Source organism: Balearica regulorum, chromosome 2, assembly GCF_011004875.1.
Source record: "Balearica regulorum gibbericeps isolate bBalReg1 chromosome 2, bBalReg1.pri, whole genome shotgun sequence".
NCBI classification, from domain to species: domain Eukaryota; kingdom Metazoa; phylum Chordata; class Aves; order Gruiformes; family Gruidae; genus Balearica; species Balearica regulorum.
In genome coordinates this window covers 105,879,500-105,900,359 of record NC_046185.1, presented here as the reverse complement: position 1 = coordinate 105,900,359, position 20,860 = coordinate 105,879,500, and the positions used below count along the sequence as shown (strand labels likewise).

General features: G+C 37.3%; 1 protein-coding gene across 9 annotated transcripts in view; it reads right to left on the bottom strand.

Annotated features, from left to right (window-relative positions):
- Window positions 1-4,136: 4,136 nt before the first annotated feature.
- Window positions 4,137-20,860, bottom strand: part of ICE1 (interactor of little elongation complex ELL subunit 1) — a 40,431-nt gene continuing 23,707 nt past the window's right edge. For 7 of the 9 annotated variants that reach the window (XM_075745260.1, XM_075745262.1, XM_075745256.1 and 4 more), the window contains 7 exons: window positions 16,000-20,763; window positions 14,086-14,254; window positions 10,809-10,969; window positions 8,309-8,499; window positions 6,807-6,913; window positions 5,969-6,067; window positions 4,137-5,045 (listed from right to left, as the gene is read on the bottom strand). In XM_075745260.1, the coding sequence (XP_075601375.1) occupies window positions 4,864-5,045; window positions 5,969-6,067; window positions 6,807-6,913; window positions 8,309-8,499; window positions 10,809-10,969; window positions 14,086-14,254; window positions 16,000-20,763 (5,673 nt within the window). In that variant the 3' untranslated portion in view covers window positions 4,137-4,863. Of the gene's footprint in view, window positions 5,046-5,968; window positions 6,068-6,806; window positions 6,914-8,308; window positions 8,500-10,808; window positions 10,970-14,085; window positions 14,255-14,864; window positions 15,044-15,999; window positions 20,764-20,860 lie in introns of those variants that run through there. The other 2 variants (XM_075745264.1, XM_075745265.1) reach the window with 2 other exon arrangements.

Here is a 20,860-nt window from a genome sequence, read left to right as displayed (position 1 = left end):
AATTAGTATTCCAGCAAGGGATGACTGTAAGACTGAGTGTACAGTGAAATACTTCTGCCAATAGAGCATGCTAGGATACAGACACCTCAGACCTGAGATCAATTTTGATGGCTAGCTCAAAGGACCCTAAATTGCTGACATTAATTTCTTAGCAGTTGAGGTGGCTTTTCATGTCTTAGTTTAGGCATATGAGAAGACATGGATGAAGTGAAAACTTGAACATTCTCTGATACACATAGTTTGGGACAGGCCACATGGTCAATGTTTGTGTGAGAACACAAGAAAGCAAAAATCTGCAAATGATGATAGAAATCTGAAAATCCTTGTTTTAATGGACTAAATATTTTACACAAAATAGGATTTTAGTATTTGGGTATATTTCACCACATACCTGGGTGATTAATGAGAATTATACAGATAAAGTTTTTCATATGGTGAAAATCGCTATACTTTCTTCACCTATTTGGGGACATCAACAATTTACAGCTCTTTAAATACTGTAAATTTGACACTGTGTGTGGAAGGTACAAGCATTATTTTTATATGAGTGATTAGTATTTAACAGAAGCAAATACTTTCAGGTATTTATTAATGATTCTGATTTTGGTTATTCAGATGCAGTTTGACTGGACAGTAGAGAGTAACAGAATTAAAATCAGGCTCACATTCATTCTGGCACATGAAAAAATTTGGCACAGAAGATTTCTCATGTAAATAGCTTTGTGGGGTGGTTTTTTTTTTTATTTTTTATTTTGTTTCCAAATTAGTATAGATGTAGATTTTTGGTCTTTGAAAGCTCTGATATTTACCCTGCAAATTTCATATACTTCAAATAGTGTTTTATAAAAATTCTAAAGGCAATAGGATTTTCTGTTTGCTGTGAAGATTTTTAGGATGGAATGTTTTTGCATTGAAACATCTGGGTTCCTTTTGTCACATTGCTCCTTTCTTCTTTTATTTGATCTATTTCCCATTCATTTTCTTCACCAGATTTATTATCAATACTTTTATTGTCAACCTTTCATTACTTTTGTCCTTCTTCCACTCCAGGTAGTCTGTCCTCATTTTAATGCAAGAAAGATAAGTAAAGGCTATACATAAAATTCCCATAGCCCTCACAATCACCAAAATGCCCAGTGTCCCAGCCATCATAGAGCTTCAACATAAGACAAATTTCTTTCTACAGAGCCTTATTGGAAGTTGTGCTGTTTTGGCTGGGATGGGGTTAATTTTTTTCATAGTAGCTAGTATGGGGCTATGTTTTGGATTTGTGCTGAAAACAGTGTTGATAAGGCAGGGGTGTTTTCACTACTGCTGAACAGTGCTTACTGTCAAGCAAAGTCAAGGACTTTGCTGCTTCTCACACCACCCCACCAGCAGGATGGCTGGGGATGCACAAGAACGTGGGAGGGGACACAGCTGGGACAGCTGACCCCAACTGACCAAAGCGATATTCCATACCATATGATGTCATGATCAGCACTAAAAGCTGGGGGAAGAAGGAGGAGAGGGGGATGTTCAGAGTGATGGCATTTGCCTTCCCAATTAACCATTAGCACGATGGAGCCCTGCTTTCCTGGAGATGGCTGAACCGAAGGCCTGCCGATGGGAAGCGGTGAATGAATTCCTTGTCTTGCTTTGCTTGTGCACATGGCTTTTGCTTTATCTGTTAAACTGTCTTTATTTCAACCCACAAGTTTTCTCACTTTTACCCTTCCAGTTCTCTCCCCTATACCACCAGGGTGGAGTAAGCGATCGGCTGTGTGTGGCTTAACTGCTGGCTGGCATTAAACTACAACAAAAGCCTCCATGAGACATCTGTAGCAGTGCCTGTTGTGCACAGGTATTACCAATACTACTAGGCATTTTTCATTGACCTAGTTGGCTGTGTTAAACTCAGTTAGGTCAATTTGATGTCCAGAATGCTAGCAGCTATATCTGCAACTGAAATCAATGGACACTTTGCTCTGCATGGTTTCACTTTAGAGGAAAGAACCTCTCAGAGGGCTCTTGGTATCTCAGAGGCTGCATTGGTAGTCAGGCTCTGAAGAGGCACAAAAATGAGAACGCATATCAACACCAGCTCTTTGCAGCAGAACTGATCGTGCCAGCAGCACTGGCAGCAGAAATGAAGACAAGAGTTGAATGCCTCAGACTACAGTACTAGCACAAAGCTGGAAAATGGCTAAGGACCAAGGCAGCAACAAAGAAAAAAAATCATCACTAACACAATCAAAGCCATCACATCACCAGTGCTGGCAGACATCAGTCTCTTGAGGTTTTGCATCAGGTGTGGTTGGAAGGAACAGTTATCAGCAGTTATTTTCTTGGTGCTGAAGGATGGCCTGAATAGCTAGGCATTAGTCTGTAGCAATGACCGAGGCCTCCGGAGGTGCAGCGTGTTGGAATCCAGAAAAAGCAGGTAAGAAGGCTACATGGCTTGCAAGGCGCTCCTCATTCAGCCTTTCTTAAGCTATTAGCTTTCAAAGGTATCAAGGACAAGGCAAAATGATCTGGCACAGATAAAAAGACCCAGCCTGCTGGATCTGAAGACTTAATCCTTCTGGCATGAAGCCCCACAACGTGGAAGGTACTATGCTTCGTCTGTGATATAGAAGAGCAGTGGAATTTCTCAGGCATGTTGTTCTAAGCTGTGACAACACAAATATGTCTGGAATGAGTGTCATATGATGGAACCTGACTATCACAAGCGGTACAGAAAGATGCTTTTGAAATAAAATATAATCAGGAGGAGTCCGACAAAGTATTGTAATTCACTGAGGAAATGAGAAGAACTGAAGGTTCAGCATGTCTTACCCGTTGTCACACACAGAACATAAAGAACGTGCCAGGTACAGTTACTGCAAAGACAAACTCTGGTGGCAGAACTGAAGAATGGATGTTTGAACTAAGAACTTGCTTCTATAGAGAAGCAATAGAGTGTACAGCAATTTGATCAGAAACAAAATATGTTTACAATATTTTGTATAAATTGTGTAAATACACAAGATATACAATCTACATTTTATAAAATACGTTATTTTGCTATATATTTTGAACTGTCAGTACCAGCTATTCCAACCCAGAATTTTACATTTCCATGTGTATTTAGAAACATTAGTAAACTGATTTTACTTAAGTGTCTTTATCAGGGAGTCTAGAATAGGAGGCATAAGATACAAGGGAGGTTCTTATAAAATTCCATTCACACCAAAAACAGCCAGTAGGTTTAGGTTATAAGAAATTAATCTGAAGAAGATGTAAAAACAAACTGGCAAGGCTTGTGTCTAAATTAAACTTAATTAAATTTAAGCTAAAGCTTGTGTCTAAATTAAATTTAAGTACAATGCTACAGGCATGAATACAACAGGCAATGCCAAAAGCAGCATGCATTTCGTCTGTTGAAGACAGCAGCACCTAATCAAGCAGAACTGCTGAAGGGGATGACTTTTCTTTCTTTAATGAGCAACTCAACATGCTGCAGAGCAGAACCTCCAGGAAACACAGTATGTCAACAAGAGCTGAGAGCCTGCAGCTCATGCAGCATCTCACAAGCTGTTGAGGGGACCAAGAAACACAACTTGGTCCTCAGGTGCCAAAAACATTTACAAGAACCAGAAGAAGTTGTAAAGTGCTTGCTGCAACTGAAAGATACTGAACTAACTGAAGACAAGCCTGAAAGCATAGATGTGTCTGCAAGGACATAAACTGTGTGCTGTCTGATTCACTCTGAGTTAAAGATTTCATTATCCAAGCTCACAGCTGACTTCAGAAGACTTTATGATCAAAAGGAAAAAAGACTGACATTGCATCAAAGCTCTGGCAGAGTGTGGGTCCCACTACAATGAGAATCTGCACTAGCAAAACTCAGTCCTTCATATGGTTATAATCAGAGGGTGAAAACAGAAGTTTTTAATGGATTTTTAAAACTACCTCCCCAGCCCCCAAGGCATACCAGAAAATTCTCGAGAGATACAATATACCTTTTTTCCAGTGGCAGAACTGCAGTGTCATGGACAGTTCATTCATTGAAATGACCTCATAGGTAATTTTCTCCTGTCTCCCAAAGTAGTATTTATATAAGCTAGAAACTACAGTTCATTCTGTGTTATTTAAAAAGACCAACAAAAACACAATGGTGTTTGCTTCTTTTATTATGAAAGATACAAAACCACACAGTGTAGTGAAGCTATCATTAGAAACATGAACTTTTTTTGAACAAACTTTCTATTTACATAAACAAAATTCCCCAAGTGGAACAATATCAAATGTGAGACACATTATCAGAATATACCATATATACAAGTTCAGAGATTTAATATCTCTGTTACTCTATACATGATTGTTACAGAAAAAGTCAATTGCTACCTGTTTTACACAAGTATTTTAAATTAAGCTTATGAGACTACTCAAGCAAAATAAAGCAGAATCTGGCCAAAGTTCTGCTCTCTGATTACTTTATAAATATAGTACAAAATAATAGAGCCAGGTTTTCAGCCAGGCTCAATCTTCTGTTGTGCCAAAAGGCCCATGTTCCAAATTGATGGAAGTAAAATAATGGAAACTATTACTGATTTTTATTGACATCAAATCAGAAATATGTCAGGAGTCAAAGATGCATTGGGTTTAGATCACTGATCAGTTATTAGGAAAAGCAAGTCTTTAAATTTATGTTTTTAAAACTCTTCCCTGAAACAGAAAAGTTAAATAAAATACTTGAGCTTGCTTTGTGAGATCAGACATTCTGTTAAAAATAAATAAATAAAAGAAGACACACCACTTTGTATTGTTTTTAGCTGGAATCAACTACTGCTTAGTAAAATAAGGCACTTCTTCCTTTAGATCAGTTCACTTCCCCAGATTTTAGTTTAGCTCCATTTTACACAAAGAAGTGATTTCAGCTATGCCACTTGTGACAGCAAAAGGGATGTTGTTAAAAACTGTTGCTCTCCAAGCATGGATGGCCTCAACAATACCTTCTGGATTGCTTGAACCCAAGTCACACAGTGAATATATGGCTGCAAGCTGCACACCCCAGGGAACGCCTGCAAAAAGTTAACACGGATCAGCTTATAGAAACTTTGATATGCAATAAGGTTTTGGGGAAACCTGAATCCAAAGAAACTATTAGTTCACAAATTGGAATCTAAAGAAACTATTAGTTCAACAATTGGGATGCCTAAAACCAGAAAGTAGCAAGATGACAACCTGCACAGAAATTCCATAACATCTCATTTTATACTAGCACTTTCCAGTTTCCCAAATTCACCGGGTTTTCAGTATTCAAAGGGCATAAAAGATTCGAGCATCTCATGATTTTACTCTAGTTAAGGGCAATCAGACTTTTATGAAAACAGTCAGGTTTACATAGAGTCTGAAACAGAGACATACACCACTTACTTGGAAGAACTTGAGAATGCAAGGAAGAGAAGCTATACAGATGGTTCAAAACAGCTCCCTAACATCAACCAATGCTTTACTGCAAAATGTACTTAACATCCAGAATAACTTAGCAATATAGACCTCTTCTGCCCTAATTGCCTTGCATTGTCTCAGTCAGGAATTTGGACTGTCTTGCAACCCTCTCCCAATACAACTATCTTGCTAGTATCAAGCTTCATCATGAGCTGCTCAGGTAACAAATTAGCTATTACTGCTCAAGTTAAGATCACCCTTTAAGTTCCCTGAGGCAGCTGATATGCTGTTACATGAAGCAATGTAATTCCAAGGTGGCTGAAACTATCTCAGAGTTGTACTCTGTCTCAAAACAGAGGGCAATACACATGCTTCATCGTTTACTTCGGAAGAGAAAGGGACTCAAACTGAAAACCGTAGTGTTATGTGCTAACATAAAACTGCACAAGCAGGCTGTTTTGGCATGTTTGTCTCAATTTGTGTGTGTTCTGTTTACAGTGGCAAAACTTCACATTGCAGATGTTACACTAAATTTCATCTAAATAAACATTACCTTCCTCTTTTGCATGCTGTACAAACAGTCCAATTACAGAACTAATATTCTTCACTGCAGCAAGATATCCTTCCTTCAAACCTATCTGGCCCAATCGACCTGAAAGAAAAACATGTTACTATGTATCTGATATTTAGACAGTCAACTTCCTAATTTTTAGACTGCTGATAGTCTGTTGGAGTATCAACAGAAAATGCAAATTTCAATTACAAAAATCAGTCATTCTTGTTACCATGTTGTCTTGGGAACAACAGTTGTCCTATTTTATTTCTTTTGTGACTAACAACGACAAGGTATTTTTCATCAGATTGATCCAACCTCCCACGGGTTTATAATTTGTAAGTGTAAAGCTCTCAAAGAATGCAATTTCTGTTTAACAAAAATATTATACAGCCTACATACTGAAAATATCTACTGAAACCCAAAGTTTATGTATTTACCTTGAATGCCATGTAGATCCCAAATAAATGAATCTAACTTAAAATTGCAGGAAGCAGTATTATGTTGCATATAAAACCTTGTTTTATACACTGCTATGTGTAGCTACAGATGATTCATTTTAAATACATAAAACATATTAGTATTTGTTATTGTGAAATCAGAGTAACATCTCTCAAAATTTAAGTACATGCTTTACAGAGGGTGACAAACAAAATATCTGCATAGGATTGTAAAAATTTGGCTTTTAAGGTGAAAATTTTTTGAAGAAAGTGAGAAAAAAAAAAATCAAGATCCAAAAAAATGCAAAAATACTTCAATTCACTTTCCAGGCAGGCTGACACTCTCAAAGGACATACTTCACAAAGCAGAAGTTCAACCAAGAATTTAGATTACTTACCAATTAGCCTCAGTATCAATGCTATAACACTATCAGGAATGGATTGAGCAGTTTCATGCCCCTTTCTCTTCTTTACCCATTTATCCATAGAAGGCCAAAGTACTTTGCTGTGAAAGACAAACGAATTTGAAAATCTGATACTGCATGAAGGGGTGGTACAATATTTATACAATAACGAACACAAATGGTTCTTCTGTTTACCATGTATTTCCACAGCTCCACTTGCATCTTTAATTCACCTTCTAGGGAAGCTCATAATATTCCAAGAATCCACTAATGAGTAATGTAAAGAAGGTTTTAAACCCAAACAATCAAAGCTAACTTTCTGGAGGAATCATTCCTGTTCAGAGTAGTATTCCTGTTCATCTTCCATTCATTTCCCTGCAACATTCCGCATCTCTACCTAAAGTCAAGAACTTACTCCGCTGACTTCACAGATGTATATGTAATCACGTTACTTTCACATGTCATGCTGAGATGTTATGCAAGCTTCTTACATGACTGAAAATTCAGTTTGCATGTTACAAGTAGGATCTGATGTTTGTTTTGAAACCGTAAATGACCCAAGAGAAGACTTTTTTCCTCCTTAAAATGATGCTAATAGACCTAGTTACCTATTATCACCACGACTCCACACAGACAATCAACTCTGTATGGCGTTAGTTAAAATGACATACCTTTCACTGAAGCTAATCACTGAAAATAACTTCTTTACTATCTGCAAGCATGGAACTTGTATGAAAGACTTGATGATGACTAAGTTATTTGCATTTACTTTATACTCAATGATTACATTATGTCATAGTTAAAGAAATGCCATATTTTTTGAGATTCTACTAGGTTATATAACCTCTACATAGAAAATATGGGCTGTCAGATCAGTGTAGGTGTCAAAATGAAGTCTTTCAAACCAAGTTAAGTATGGGCGCAGTCCATGCACTGGATTATGGGGTTCAAAAAAATGTAAGACATTGAATCTAAGTATTATAATTATTTCAGAATTAAAATTAGACTGAAATCAGGATAGTACGCTAATGAGCATGGTTACGTTTCACTTTCAGCACCGAAGGAGTGCTATTTACACATCAAACATTCCACCCTCATTTTCTAGTGATGGGGGAGAGGGAAATTCAACAATTAAGTTTAGACAATCATTCTGCTTTGTTAACAAACAATGCATCTCAAAATCTTTCACAAATGTCCACATAGAGCTCCTTTAAAAGGAGTTCTTTATTAGAACGGTTCAAAGAGGGTTAATTTCTTGGACTACTACCATAAAATCACTGATATCTCATTCTATCTTAAAACAAGGCACACAAAAACAGTAGTCTAGGTCTCATCAGGTTAAAGTGCTCTCATTTCTAAGTATCTATGCAATGTTTTATCATGTTAAAAGCTAAGTCATAATGTCTCAAATTTGGGAAAAAACTTCACAACACCAAAACAAACCACAAAAAAAACCCGAACAGGAAAACATTTGAAAGACCTGCTTGCCACAATACCTTATAACATTGTCATGTGTCCAATCCCACTTTAGGTGAGAGCAGAGCAGATCAACAGCAAATATGTACTGCCAAGCATCTTCACTCAGATCTTCTCCATATTGCTCACTCAGTTGAAATTCTACTTTTGAACACGACTGCATTTCTAAAAGCAGGTTTGAGACCATAATACCAGCATCTAAAGAGGAACTCTGGAATTTTAGAAAGTGATTATCTTAATGCATGAAAAGTTACCGACCCAGAACCAAACTCTTTACATATATTTGATTCTGTCCACAGCATCTTACACCATAAATTCAACTATGGGTTTGACTTAACACAAACAAAAAGAGTATATAAGCTAAAATCTTCAAGTACTCAGTATTTTTCTTGACGTGTTTACTAAAAGGAGAGTTTGGGGAAAAAAAAAAGCCAACAAAACCCATAAACCCTACACATACCTTTTTCTCTCCTCCTAAAATTTCAGGATTTTTGTTTCTCTCAATGAAGCTTTAAGGTCAGAAGAGTGTTTTCCAATGCAAGATTAGACTAATCCTGCTCACTTTCTAAGTTGTTGGGCTTTTTAAAAATTATTTTCTGATGCTGAAATTTGTTATTGTTTATTGTTCATTAGGGGCTCATTTCCAAGCAAGTACTTTCAATAGTTGAGGTGGTAATAACTGTGTAAAAACATGTCGTGTGAAACAATTCTGCTAATTAAATAGCTAGGGCAAGCAAGGAAATTTAAAAACAAACATCTTTTGAATATCTGAAGTATTAAGAAAAAATTCTAGGCTTATCACATAAACACAGTGGGTGCTCAGCATATCTTCTTGGTACAAATCTTACATAATTGGCAAGTTCTGCAGTGGTGCAAGTCACTAAAATGGAATACTTTGACGAAGAACTAAACACCCACTCTACATGAGCTTTACTTTCTTAAGTAGAATAATCTCCTCATGAAATTATACTTAGATTGTCAACCACAATCCACTTGAAATATGTCCCTGTATTTCCACCTAAGTGAAAAACATTGTACAGATAGGATGACATCATCTGCTATCATCAATATAGAAATTCCTGAGGTCCTTGTCCCCAGCTGCAGCAGCTCTCATATTTCATAGAGATCCATAAAGAAAGTAGGTAGTGTGAGTGCATAGAATTAATATTTCCAGGAATATTGACTAAGACATACTTATGTACATCTCTATTGGCACGAGATTGAAAGCTGTACCCTAACAGAATGGAGAATACAAATTTTTTGCTAAACAGGGATTGCAGTACAGCTAACTCTGAATACCAGAGCTTAATGCTACATCACAACTGTGATTTAATAAAAAAAGAAACATATACAAATCCATGCCGTCTTAAAACACTCTGCTTTAAATGTGCAGTAAATCAGGAGGTTTATAGGGGCTGTAATTCCAGTGGTACCATATTAAATTCTGGGATGGTTTCAGATGTAAAAAAAAAAAAAAAAAAAAAATTATCACACTTTTTCCAGTGGGTACAACACCTAAAAGCTATGCTGACAGCAGTAAGCCTAGCTGCAGTCCCCAAGGCAGTTGTGGAGCAGCATGTTAGGACAGGGAATAGGTGAGGTATAAATCACGATGATTTTGTTCGCTTGATATTTACAGAGCTATAGCATGTCCACTAAGCAAGCCTGGCATTAATACGGGGTTTTCAAAACTACCAGGGCAAACACACAAGCCTGTTACACAAACTCCTCCAGAAGTGAAGTACCTCTGACTTTCCATCTGCATGATGTGAATTTACTCCTACTGATATCAAGTGTGTCCCAATTTTTCTTCTTTGCAACATCCCTTTCAGGATGGTAATACGTGCCTGCTGAAAACTGACAGAAAATAAGTAACTCACTGAAGGGCCTAAAGACTTGAATTAAAATCTCAAAAGTCCTTAGGTCCTTAACACTGGTCATCCTTCTTCCATCATCACTGCAGCTTTGTACTGATCATGCCAACTGCTTATGAAATTAATTGGCTGATATTTTTTTGGTGATAAGTGGGTATTTACAGTCTACCTCACAGAACGATCATGAGTAAAAAGAGACAGGCTCATGTTGAAATTAACTGTGATAAATAATAACCTATTACGCAGAGAAGTATGAAAGACAGACAAGCTCAAAACATATTAAAAAAAACCCCAACAAAACAAAATATAAAAACCCACCTCAAAGTCACAGTTCCATAGCGGGACAGAATTCCCTAGTCCAAGAACACTCTAGTCAAAGTTTAAAAACAATGTTTACTTTTAACGTTTAACAAAAGGGATTAGTATTTAATAGGGAAAACAAGAAAGGAGTTGTGTTCTATTAGGGTCTAGACAACCACAGGAAAAAGACCTGAAGCAGCATTAGTTGTGCAATTGTACAGACTCCATGGGCAATTCACAGGGTATCTTCACAATCTTCATCAGAAGCAAGCTGCTTGATTTGATTCAGCCAGCAAAGCAACCAATGCAGACAAAAGCTGATACTGACAATGAAAGCAGATGTTACCTGTTCCCAGTTGAGATAGGTGCTCAAACAGGCCAGTATCTCATTGCTTGCACTCTGCCTGACTACTAATTGCATAGCTTTGTTAATTGCACCTTGGAAGACAAATATGTCAGACCATACATTTGTGACAAATAAAATCAATTTTTCTGAGTCTGGGAAGTCTAAAGAAAAAAAAAGAGAGAACAAAAGTAAGTTTTTAACATTTAAAAACAACAAAAATATACTCAGGCATTAAAAGCTAGTACACTTCAGCAAGATAACTAGGAAAGAAGGCATAGAAGTCACGTAACAACTGCAGCCCAGAGAAGGGGAGTCATACTAGCACATCTCAGTCCTGAGATTAAGTAAGAAAAAAAAAAACTCAAGGAAAAAATAAATCCCTCCCTAAGCCACCCTCCCTATTGTAAGTTCAGTCTGTTTTTTAAGGGGGGAAAAAAGGCTTCACTGGATTTCGCTGTGTAATGACAGTGCAAAAGGACCTTTTCTTTTGCATTTCAAGGTCAATCTCCCTTCATCCCTCTTACTGCACTTTAGTTCACTAAGAAGAGTGGTCTTGGAGCATTGAAACTGGATATTTTTAAGATTAAATTGAACTGGAAGATGCACTCCAGAAGCCTACCTAATACAGTCCAGTCAAATGAGTGCTCTGATCACTGGATCAAACTACAGCTAGTCCAAAAGAAAAAAAATAATCCTGACGTGTAATAATGTGAAAGTCAGGTCTTCAGTACAAATCCACAGTACTTGGTAACACCTTGCACCCATACAGCTATGAAATCCACATGAAAAAAACCCACCAAATCCTAAAAACCTTTGCAAAGAACTTTCATACAATTCAAATATGAAATCTGATACCACTCAACAATTTTCACAAACTCCATCAGGGAAATTATACATTATACAAGTTGTAAGTAAGCGTATACGAACCATGCATGTCAAAATTTGTATTACCGTAGACACAAAAAAGTGTGCTACTGATATAACTGAAGAAACATCATTCATTAAATTAATTCAGAGCAAGTATCTGACAACTATGTATCCAGAACTATACGAGTAAGAGAGGACAGAGTTCCAGGCCATCAAAGGGAAGCTAATAGACCTTTCTGAACACCAAAACAGAGATCTTCTAGGCAAAATATTAAGATAAAACATTAGTGTGTAGACTGCAAGTAATAAAAAGTACATTGGAATAAGCAAGAAGTACATATTACTTTCATGCATGAAATGATGCCTGAAACACTACTGTCACTATAAAAAGCTACAAAAAACAATGAAAACTGAAAAGCTAAATGTCTTCCATCTTCACTTCAATATAACTTCTACATTTTTAGAAAGATCTTGAGAACTAGAGAGCATATGAAAATACATCAAATCAAGCAGCTTTAATGGATTCACTGAGCATAAAGAATTTACAGAGTTACATCCAGTGTCTTGGATAGACCTTCCCTACTGTGAAGCCCTTCATCACATAAGGATGAACTTTCTTCTGTCAGAACAAGGACTGCTGCTAAACTAGAATTACCTACATGCTGCCACTTGAATTGCCTGCCCATGAACTTGGAACACTTAAAAGACTCACTCAGTGATGAGTAACAGTTAAAGGGGCATCAAAAGAAGAAAGGAAAAAAAGAAAAAAGGAGGGGAACAGAAGAGGGGTGAAAGGAAAATCAACCAAAGAAAAGTAACATTTAATTTATAGTCATTTAAGGCAGAATACCTGAAAAGAGAACAGAACAAAAAAGGATGGACAAGAAGTCAAGAGAACAGATGATGCAGGTCTAATGAGGTAGTACTGACTGTTTATAGTTAATTTGGCAATTGTGTAGCTGGCACATAGCTCACACTTGTTGTTGCCATAATTCTGATGGGAATTAATATGTGAAACTACATGAAAGAGAAAACCCTAAAATGAATGCACTGTAATCAAACAAATTAAAAAACCTCCAACCTTAATATGTGTTTACAGCTGTTCATACTCAAAACTTAATAAAACCACAGAACCACCACAACAGAAATTTATCCAATTCAAAGTACAGAACAGAAAATCATTCAATAAAAATCTGCACTTAGCTACTGAAATTTGGATCTTACCCAGAAAAAGAAAAAAAAGGGAATGTTTAATATTTGCAAGAGCCAACAAAAGGACAAAGTACCAACGTACTATGAAACAAAAGTCTTAATTGTAAATTTAGACTAAGAGAAGATATCTGACAAGTAATAGTTTCTGACATGGTGCAGTATTAAAACTATTAACATGAAAAAAGTGAACAGAGAATTATGATAGACTGCATGAAGGACAGAAAAATAGAATAGAAAACAGGAATTCCAAAAAGAATCCAAGCAAAAAACCCCAAACAAAAATATCCCACAACCCAACAAAAAAAAAATAATTAAGAACAAAATAAAATCAGAATCCATAAAAAGATTTTAAAAAAAGAAAAAAGACAAAAAAAAAAAAAAAAAAGACCAGAATATTATATGGAAGATAATCACTCACTGAAGAAATCAAAAGTTGTAGCGTTTTGCTCCTCAGGCTCCTCAGTGCTCTCAAATTTTATTTTGTTTTAATTTGAAACACAGATACCAGTATACTGTTTTGAGCCCTGGATGGCTCAGTATTTTCAAACTAAGTGAAGTCCTTCCAGAACTAAGACAGACTCTCAATTTAGTACAGTGATAGTATGTATATATTACCTTTGTTACCAGGAACTAAAGGAAGGCAGGGAGAAGAAAGGAACCAAAATGAGAAAACTTCTCAACCAAGCAAGACTTTGGATAATGGGAAGTAATAAAACTTCAAGGAGGACGTGTTGTAAAAAAACAGTGGTTTTGATCAAGGTATTGTCCAACTCCTGACACTATTTTAAGCCAATACATGCTTTTAACTCACTGGCTTTATAAATCAGTGTTTTTTTAGTTAAAATAAGAAAATACTAATAAGTAAAAAGTACAAAATTCCCTGCAATCACATTATCACTTTGGAGATGGTGGGGCAAAAATGAAAGCACAGAGGATCCTAAATAAAGTATTTCTTTGGAAAAACAAGTAGACTACTAAGACTCTAGGTCATCACCAAACTGGTGATCTGGGGGAACTGTAAGAAGGGAAATTTCTTCTAGAACAGTCTATACTTCTGCACTGTATAAAAAAGTTCTAAAGAAAATGTCCCTTTCACAGGATTTTTGTTCTTTTGTTTTTACTAACATAATCATTCTGGAACACTACAGCGAAGTCACACAGCATATTTAAGATACAAGACCACTAAGCCATACTATACCTTCTTTAAGTAGGCTATAGCAGAAAAGGCGGGCTCTTTCTAAATCTCCCAACTGTCGACAAATTCCTGTATAGACTCGACATAGAGCCTGATTGAAATTGTAATTTCTAGCATTCTTCTGAGCCTTGAGTTTATTGATAATAACATGCAGCAAGGAGTCTGCTAAATGCTGTAAGGCACAAAAAAATTGTTAGGCTATTATATACTTGAGAATATTTGATAACATTATAGTAGTATTACAAGTTAAAAAAAAAACTACTACCTTATTTGCAAGAATACTGTTTACATACGTATAAAAATGCAAAAAGGTAAATCAGAGGCAACCAGTGAGAGAAAAAAGAGTGAGGAGCAACTTCCCAGAATAAACATGCCTTAAACAGATGCAGAATGGGACTACTATTCTTTAAATATAAATTGTTTAGCTATGTGATTAAACAAAAAGCAGAGAAAGGAATAATGACAGGTAGAGGAACCCCAATAACCTAATCATAACAAATGGAGCACCCTGACTTGGCTACTCCCAGAGCTGTCACAGGAGGACAAACAGCCCACTGTCCAGTGCACAACTTACTAGTCAACAGCAGACTCTCTCCCCAGATCACTTTTACGCACTGCAGAAGGTGGGGAGCAGGTGTTACTGTCTACAGTAACAAGGGACTCAATATGAGATGCAAGGAAGGAGAATATTGGGATTGTGCGAGACTTACTACAGGATGTTTAGTGAGAGGGCTGAAAGTGGGAAGTAGAATGAGACGTTTTGGAGCGAGGTGCTGGAGAGGACACACGTTTAGACTGGGTACCTGCAGACACCAGGGAATCTGAGTATTGGCTTTGTGAGGAATCAGAAGGTCCAAGCCAGCTACCTGAAAGACCAGGGGTCTGGGGGTCAGATGCAGGTAAGGCCATAGGTCTGGACCAGTTACTGCAGGGATGTGTGTGCGCTTCTGTGTCTGTAGATCTGTCAGTGCATGAGACAAGTGGGAAGAACAGGAACCACCTACTGGATATACTGAGTGTCTAATGTTAGCTACCGCAGGGATCCACACTATCTGTATATATATATGTATGTATTTTACACTACCAGGTTTCACCCTGATCAGCCAGACAAGGGAAGAAGATTAGGCATATATTGTGTGCATGTTTGCCTATTAGGCGTACATACTTGGCATTGCATTGGCTGGACCTGGAAACATAAAGCTGCCACAGCCTTGCTTCTATGAAGTTACCAGATTTGGCAACTCCTAACAAAGATGACTCGAGAACTCGGTAGCAACTTCTGTGGAGACCTTAACTACATTCAAGAAGTGAAACAGGGCAAAATGCTGCCATGCATCAGTTGGTGAATTGCTCTGCTGCAGACTACAAATTATCTATGAGAAAGATGGCAATTAAAGTGATTTTTTTCAACACTGATGCTAAACAAGTTCTGAGAAATGAACTAATGAAAGATTTTTCCAATGAAATTCATTTGAACAATCTGATATAGCATAATAAAGGTAAACATGGAATGAAAGGGTATGTACTATTGTATATACAATGCAGTTTATTTAATTGAAAAAATAAAAAAAGGTAGGTAATCAAACCTCACACTTTTAGAGGAACTCCTTCTACAATTGTTAATGCTATCCACTACAAGAAATGAGGCAAAAATAAAGCGTTTTATGCATACATCAGGAAAGCAAATGTATTTAGAAATGCAATTTCGCATCCTGGACACCATTGAGCAGTAATTTCTTGTGAAGTTCTGTATTTCCTTAAGTTATACAAGTTTAGATGTCTGATAACCTTTCAAGACTACACTTTGGCTCTGCAGATTGCCTGAACAATTCTGAATTCAAACACTACATACTTATACTCTTTTCATCTGCACAGAAGTCATTATTAAAACACAAAATTAAAAATTATGCTACTTACCTTGTTTTTTATACCAAATTCATAGACAACTTCTTTCTCTTCATCTCTCATTATTGGAATCTTTGAGATATTGCCGACATACACGTGACCTTTAATAACTGGTAATAAGTCAAAACAGGATTCAGCAATTTTCTTCAATGCCAAAGAAATTTTCTGGCAGTGAGGATCAATAACCCTTACTGCTAGCGATGCTTCTAAACTGGAACTGTGTGCTGAATCACTGATTTCACAGCTTTTGTCATGGAAAGCCTCCTGCATTTCAGAGATTGTATTTTTAGTATTTCCAATACCAACAGTACCATTTGGCTCCAGCTTTGGTGGTTCACTGTCCAACCTCAGTCTCTTTGCACTTCTTGGTATAGATATTGGCAATAGTATCCGTTTTTCAAGACGATTTGATGAGCTTGAAAACAATTGCTGATTTTGCACATTTTTGTCTTGATCTTTGCTACTATCAGATTTCAAATTGCTCCCAGTTTTAACAAAAGCAGTTGATGTAGATGCAATTGCTTTGAGCCCACCTATTTGAGCCATAGGTCCTGGCAAACTTTGGTTGTCTGAAAAAGCACATCGGTGAAGCTGAATATTGCCTTTCAGAATGTTTAGTGTCCTTGCCCTTGCAGACAGCTCTGGATACATAGTGTCCAGTATTTTCACGGAATTCTCCTGAGGAGCACCTGGAGCAGCACTATCGGCTACAAACAATGGAAATCTTCCTGGGACAGGAAGTGCATGCTTTGGAATGGAAGTACAAAATTTCAAAGGTGAGGAGTGAATCCTTCTACCTACTGACATTTCTGAGGGTGAGGGAGGAGAAAATAAGAGAGCAGATTTTACTGTTGGAGTATGTGTTACTGGAGACACGAGAGGAAGAACAGGAGTTTCATGTAGTGGGGATATGAGGTCATCAAGAGGGGAAAGCAAAGAGGATTGACCAGAAGACGACATTACTGGGGACATGGTACATGCAGCTTTTGGAGGAGTAGCAATCAAAGGCAGTAGCAGGGGGGGAAGAGGAGGACCCATCTCTTGCCTAATTTTATTTATAGTCTCCGATGAGCATTTTGTTGACATAGAAGTATCAGCTTTTGCAAGAACTGGATGAGTTAGTTGAAATTTGAGAGTCTTTGTTTTTCTTTTACCTCGAAATAGCCTCTTTGATAGCTTGGCACGCACTACTTGGGCAGCTGTCTTGGTTGAAAAAGTCAAGGTTTCAGATGGTTCTTGCTCTTTGCACTTCAATTTATTGCTCTTTTCAAGAGCAACATCTGCACAAGACTCAGATTCCAACACACACAGCTTCTCAAATACTGTTTTTTGTGGCTCAGAAGCCTGCCTAACTGTCTCACAATTGCACTCTACATCAGATAGGGCTGGATTTGGAAGATACTTGACAAACATTTTTTTTTTACTGCTACCATCTAGGATAACATCAGTGTTTTCTCCTATGTTGCAAGCAGTGCAAGTTTGAGTATGATTATATTCTTCAAACACTGAGACCCCCATACCAACACCATGTAGTAGACTTTGCTCTGCATGTGACCGAAGTTTTTCAGAATCATTTTTTTCCAAGCAATTGCCAAGTGCTAACATACTTGTATTTAATTTACTGTTTTCTACAGCCAGTCTGCAAGTTTCTGAGAATCTGGTTAACATCTGGCACAGTGGTATTCTATTTTTTGAAGCATCTGGCATCACAGGGCTTTCTTTTGATGTCCCAGTTTTTAACAGACTTTCCTTACTGTCATTGATGCATCCAGCTCTGTTAGAATCTACCATGCATACATTAGCACCCTCTATATTTTCAGAGGTTACTAATACACACTCTCTTTTCCAACAGGCTAAGTCTTCAGGATAGCCATCCCCAACCACACTTGACAGCTCACTTGCCGTATCTGGAGAAGTGTTTGTTTCCTTGTGTGTATCCACATCCACCATAGTGTCTGCTTTTAGATGATTAACTGTCAAAGTGTTTCCTGGGTGCATCGTTGAATGAAGTTCACATACTTGGTAATCAACATCAACAATTGCATCAGTTTCCAGAGCACCCACTGCAATTCTCCTGGAAGCTCTCAGTTTCTTTCTGAACATGGGAACACATTCAGAACATTTCACATATCTAACTTTTTGTATAGAGCAGTCTTTCTCTTCAGATTCATTGCTTTGCTCTGGCATGTTAAAATCAATTTTAGACCTTTTTATGGCATTTTCCTCAGATGCCTCAAAACTATTCAATTCTTTATTTTCTCCCCCAGCTGTTAGTGAACCAGGTCTAGAAGGATCTTTCCTAACCTCCCACTTAGAAGTCTTGCATCCTGACTCTTGACAATCAAACTTCTGGAGAAGAAAAGTATTCTTACAAGAGTTTGCATCCAGGATCTGTGATTTAACAGATGCCTGAGGTTCTTTATCTACTGGCTGCTCCTTCTTATCTGGAATTTTCGCTTCATTTTTGAGTATGTATTCTCTATCAAGGCAGTCCAGTTCTTTGCACATGTTGCATTTTTCAGCAGATAGAATCTCAGCACCCTCTTCCAAGCTTTCTGAAGAACAGTTAAATGCACTACCTGTAACACAATTTTTATCTTCTTTGTTTTCCCATGTACAGGAAAAAGCAGCCTTTTCTGTGAAATTAGTTTCAACAAAACTGACAGCCTTCTGAAGACTGAAATTTAGATTAGGAGGCATTGTGGATTTCAAGCCAATTCCCACTTGCACAGGAGAATCTGTTTCTTCAGTATTTGTACAACCCATCCCTAAGTCCCCTTGAGTAGAAAAAGCCAAGCCACTATTAAAATCCATTTCTGAAGTAGGCTGGCAAACAATCTCTGAAATTTTATTTTTCTTCACAGCATTCTCTTCCCAGTTAAATAAACTGGAACAAGTCTCAGTCACTGATTCCTCGCTTTGTTTATTTAATTCCTCTTTTATTTCATCATGTTTAACATTTTCAGTTACAAAGAACTGATTCAGAGGTTTTGCAAACTGTGCCTGAGAAGTAAGATTACTTTCTACTAAGACAGAGTCAATGGTGTCCACTCTTTCTAACAGCTCGTTGCTTTCCTCTCTGAAATCTTCTGGATTAACTTTGAATTCAGTCTCTTGAGATTCAAACACTCTAATGTTTTGAATTTTGGACAACCGACGTTCTAATGTACTACACAGGTTTTCAGGTTGTTCTATTTCACCTTTTATTTCTGTAAAATCTAACACAGAGGATTCACACTTAGCTACACTGCTTTCTGCATCAATAATGCATGTCATCTTTGGTAGTACAAGTATACTTTCAAAGTCTGACTTCCCTTGCAATGAATTACTACTATTTTCTTCCTGGTGTGGTTTGCCTTTTAAATATCTCCCCTCCTGTATATCTACAAATTTTCCATTTTCTGCACTATGGAATAGTTCTGAAGATTCAGCTATTTCTAGAACATTTTCTCCCTTAAATTTCATGGCTAGTTCAATAGTCTCAGGTCTGGTTATATTCGTGTCTTCAAATTTGAGCTGTTCATCATCTTTTGTAAAGGCTGACAAAGCAGTCCCCTCCATACCTACATTTTTGTCTGTGTCATCCATAGACAGAGAATTTCTGTTTCCTTCAATAGCAGACACAGGTAAGTAATGTCTAGAGACTTTAGCAGTCTCTGGCTTGCTTTCTCTGTCCACTTCATCTTTTATTGTTTGCACATATTGTTTCTCCAGTATCTCTTCACTGTCATGTTTTATTTCAGAGCACTGAGAGTATGTAGAGACCTCAGTGTCTGCCTCAGTCTCCATAATTATTCCCTCCCCATCATGCCGTATCATTAGGTCTTTAGGACACTCCACTTCACAGACAGATTTTGGACTACTGAAGTCAGAAAATACATTTCCGGAGAGCTCGCTCTCATTATTTGCCTCTGCACAGAGTCCTTTCATCTGTATTACAGCTGTTATTTCCTCTTCAATTATCAGTGGTTTTACGTTTTCCCCTACATCACTTGCCGTATTAGTTAGTTTGATTACATTTTTTGATTCATTTTCAACCACTTCATTCTGTATCAACCCATCAGATTTCTCCTCAGAATCTTCACTTTGAAGCACAATACATTGCTCAGGTGGCAAATGAGTAACATTTTGGGGAACAGATACTGCCCTGGGAGCTCCTCTCTCTCTTGATAATCCATCTCTTTCTACTTTCGTTAATTCACCATGCTTTTCATGTGTACCCTCATTATCAACAGTTCCGATTAAGATTACATTCTCCTCTGTTTGCTCTATCTCACTGCATTTTTCCATCTGATTCTGAAGCTTCAAACTGTGTAACATAAAATCAGCTACAGAACCTCCCTCTTCACTGTGCATAACCTCACTATTTCCTTTCTGTTCTTTGAAGGCTTCCAATCCATGTGCTGTTGCTTCAGTTAATTCTCTCTTCTCAGTTTCCATATTCTCAGAATTCTCTTCCAAACAATCTTCATTAGTTTCCATGTTTGTAATTAAAGTAGCAGCTTCAGCTTTCTTTGTTTCAGCATCTCTCTCCTCCTTGCTTGACATCTTTGGATCTATATGAACATTTTTTTCACTCCAACTCATGTTGCATGAGATTTCTGAATCAAGACCATCCTCACATGATTTGCTCTGTCTGTTACACTCCTCACTGAGGTTGAATACATTACAACTCTGAGGCCGAACTTGGTCGTCTTGTAAAATATCCTCCACTGCAGAAGCACTGCAGTCAACTTCTTCATCACTGGAACCTGTGACTTCTCCAAACAATATATCCTTTAATGAAAAATACAAAGTTAATATTCCAAAGCCTGGTATCAGTTTTAAGATCGATTTCTCTAAACAAATACACCAGTGGCCATGACATACAGCG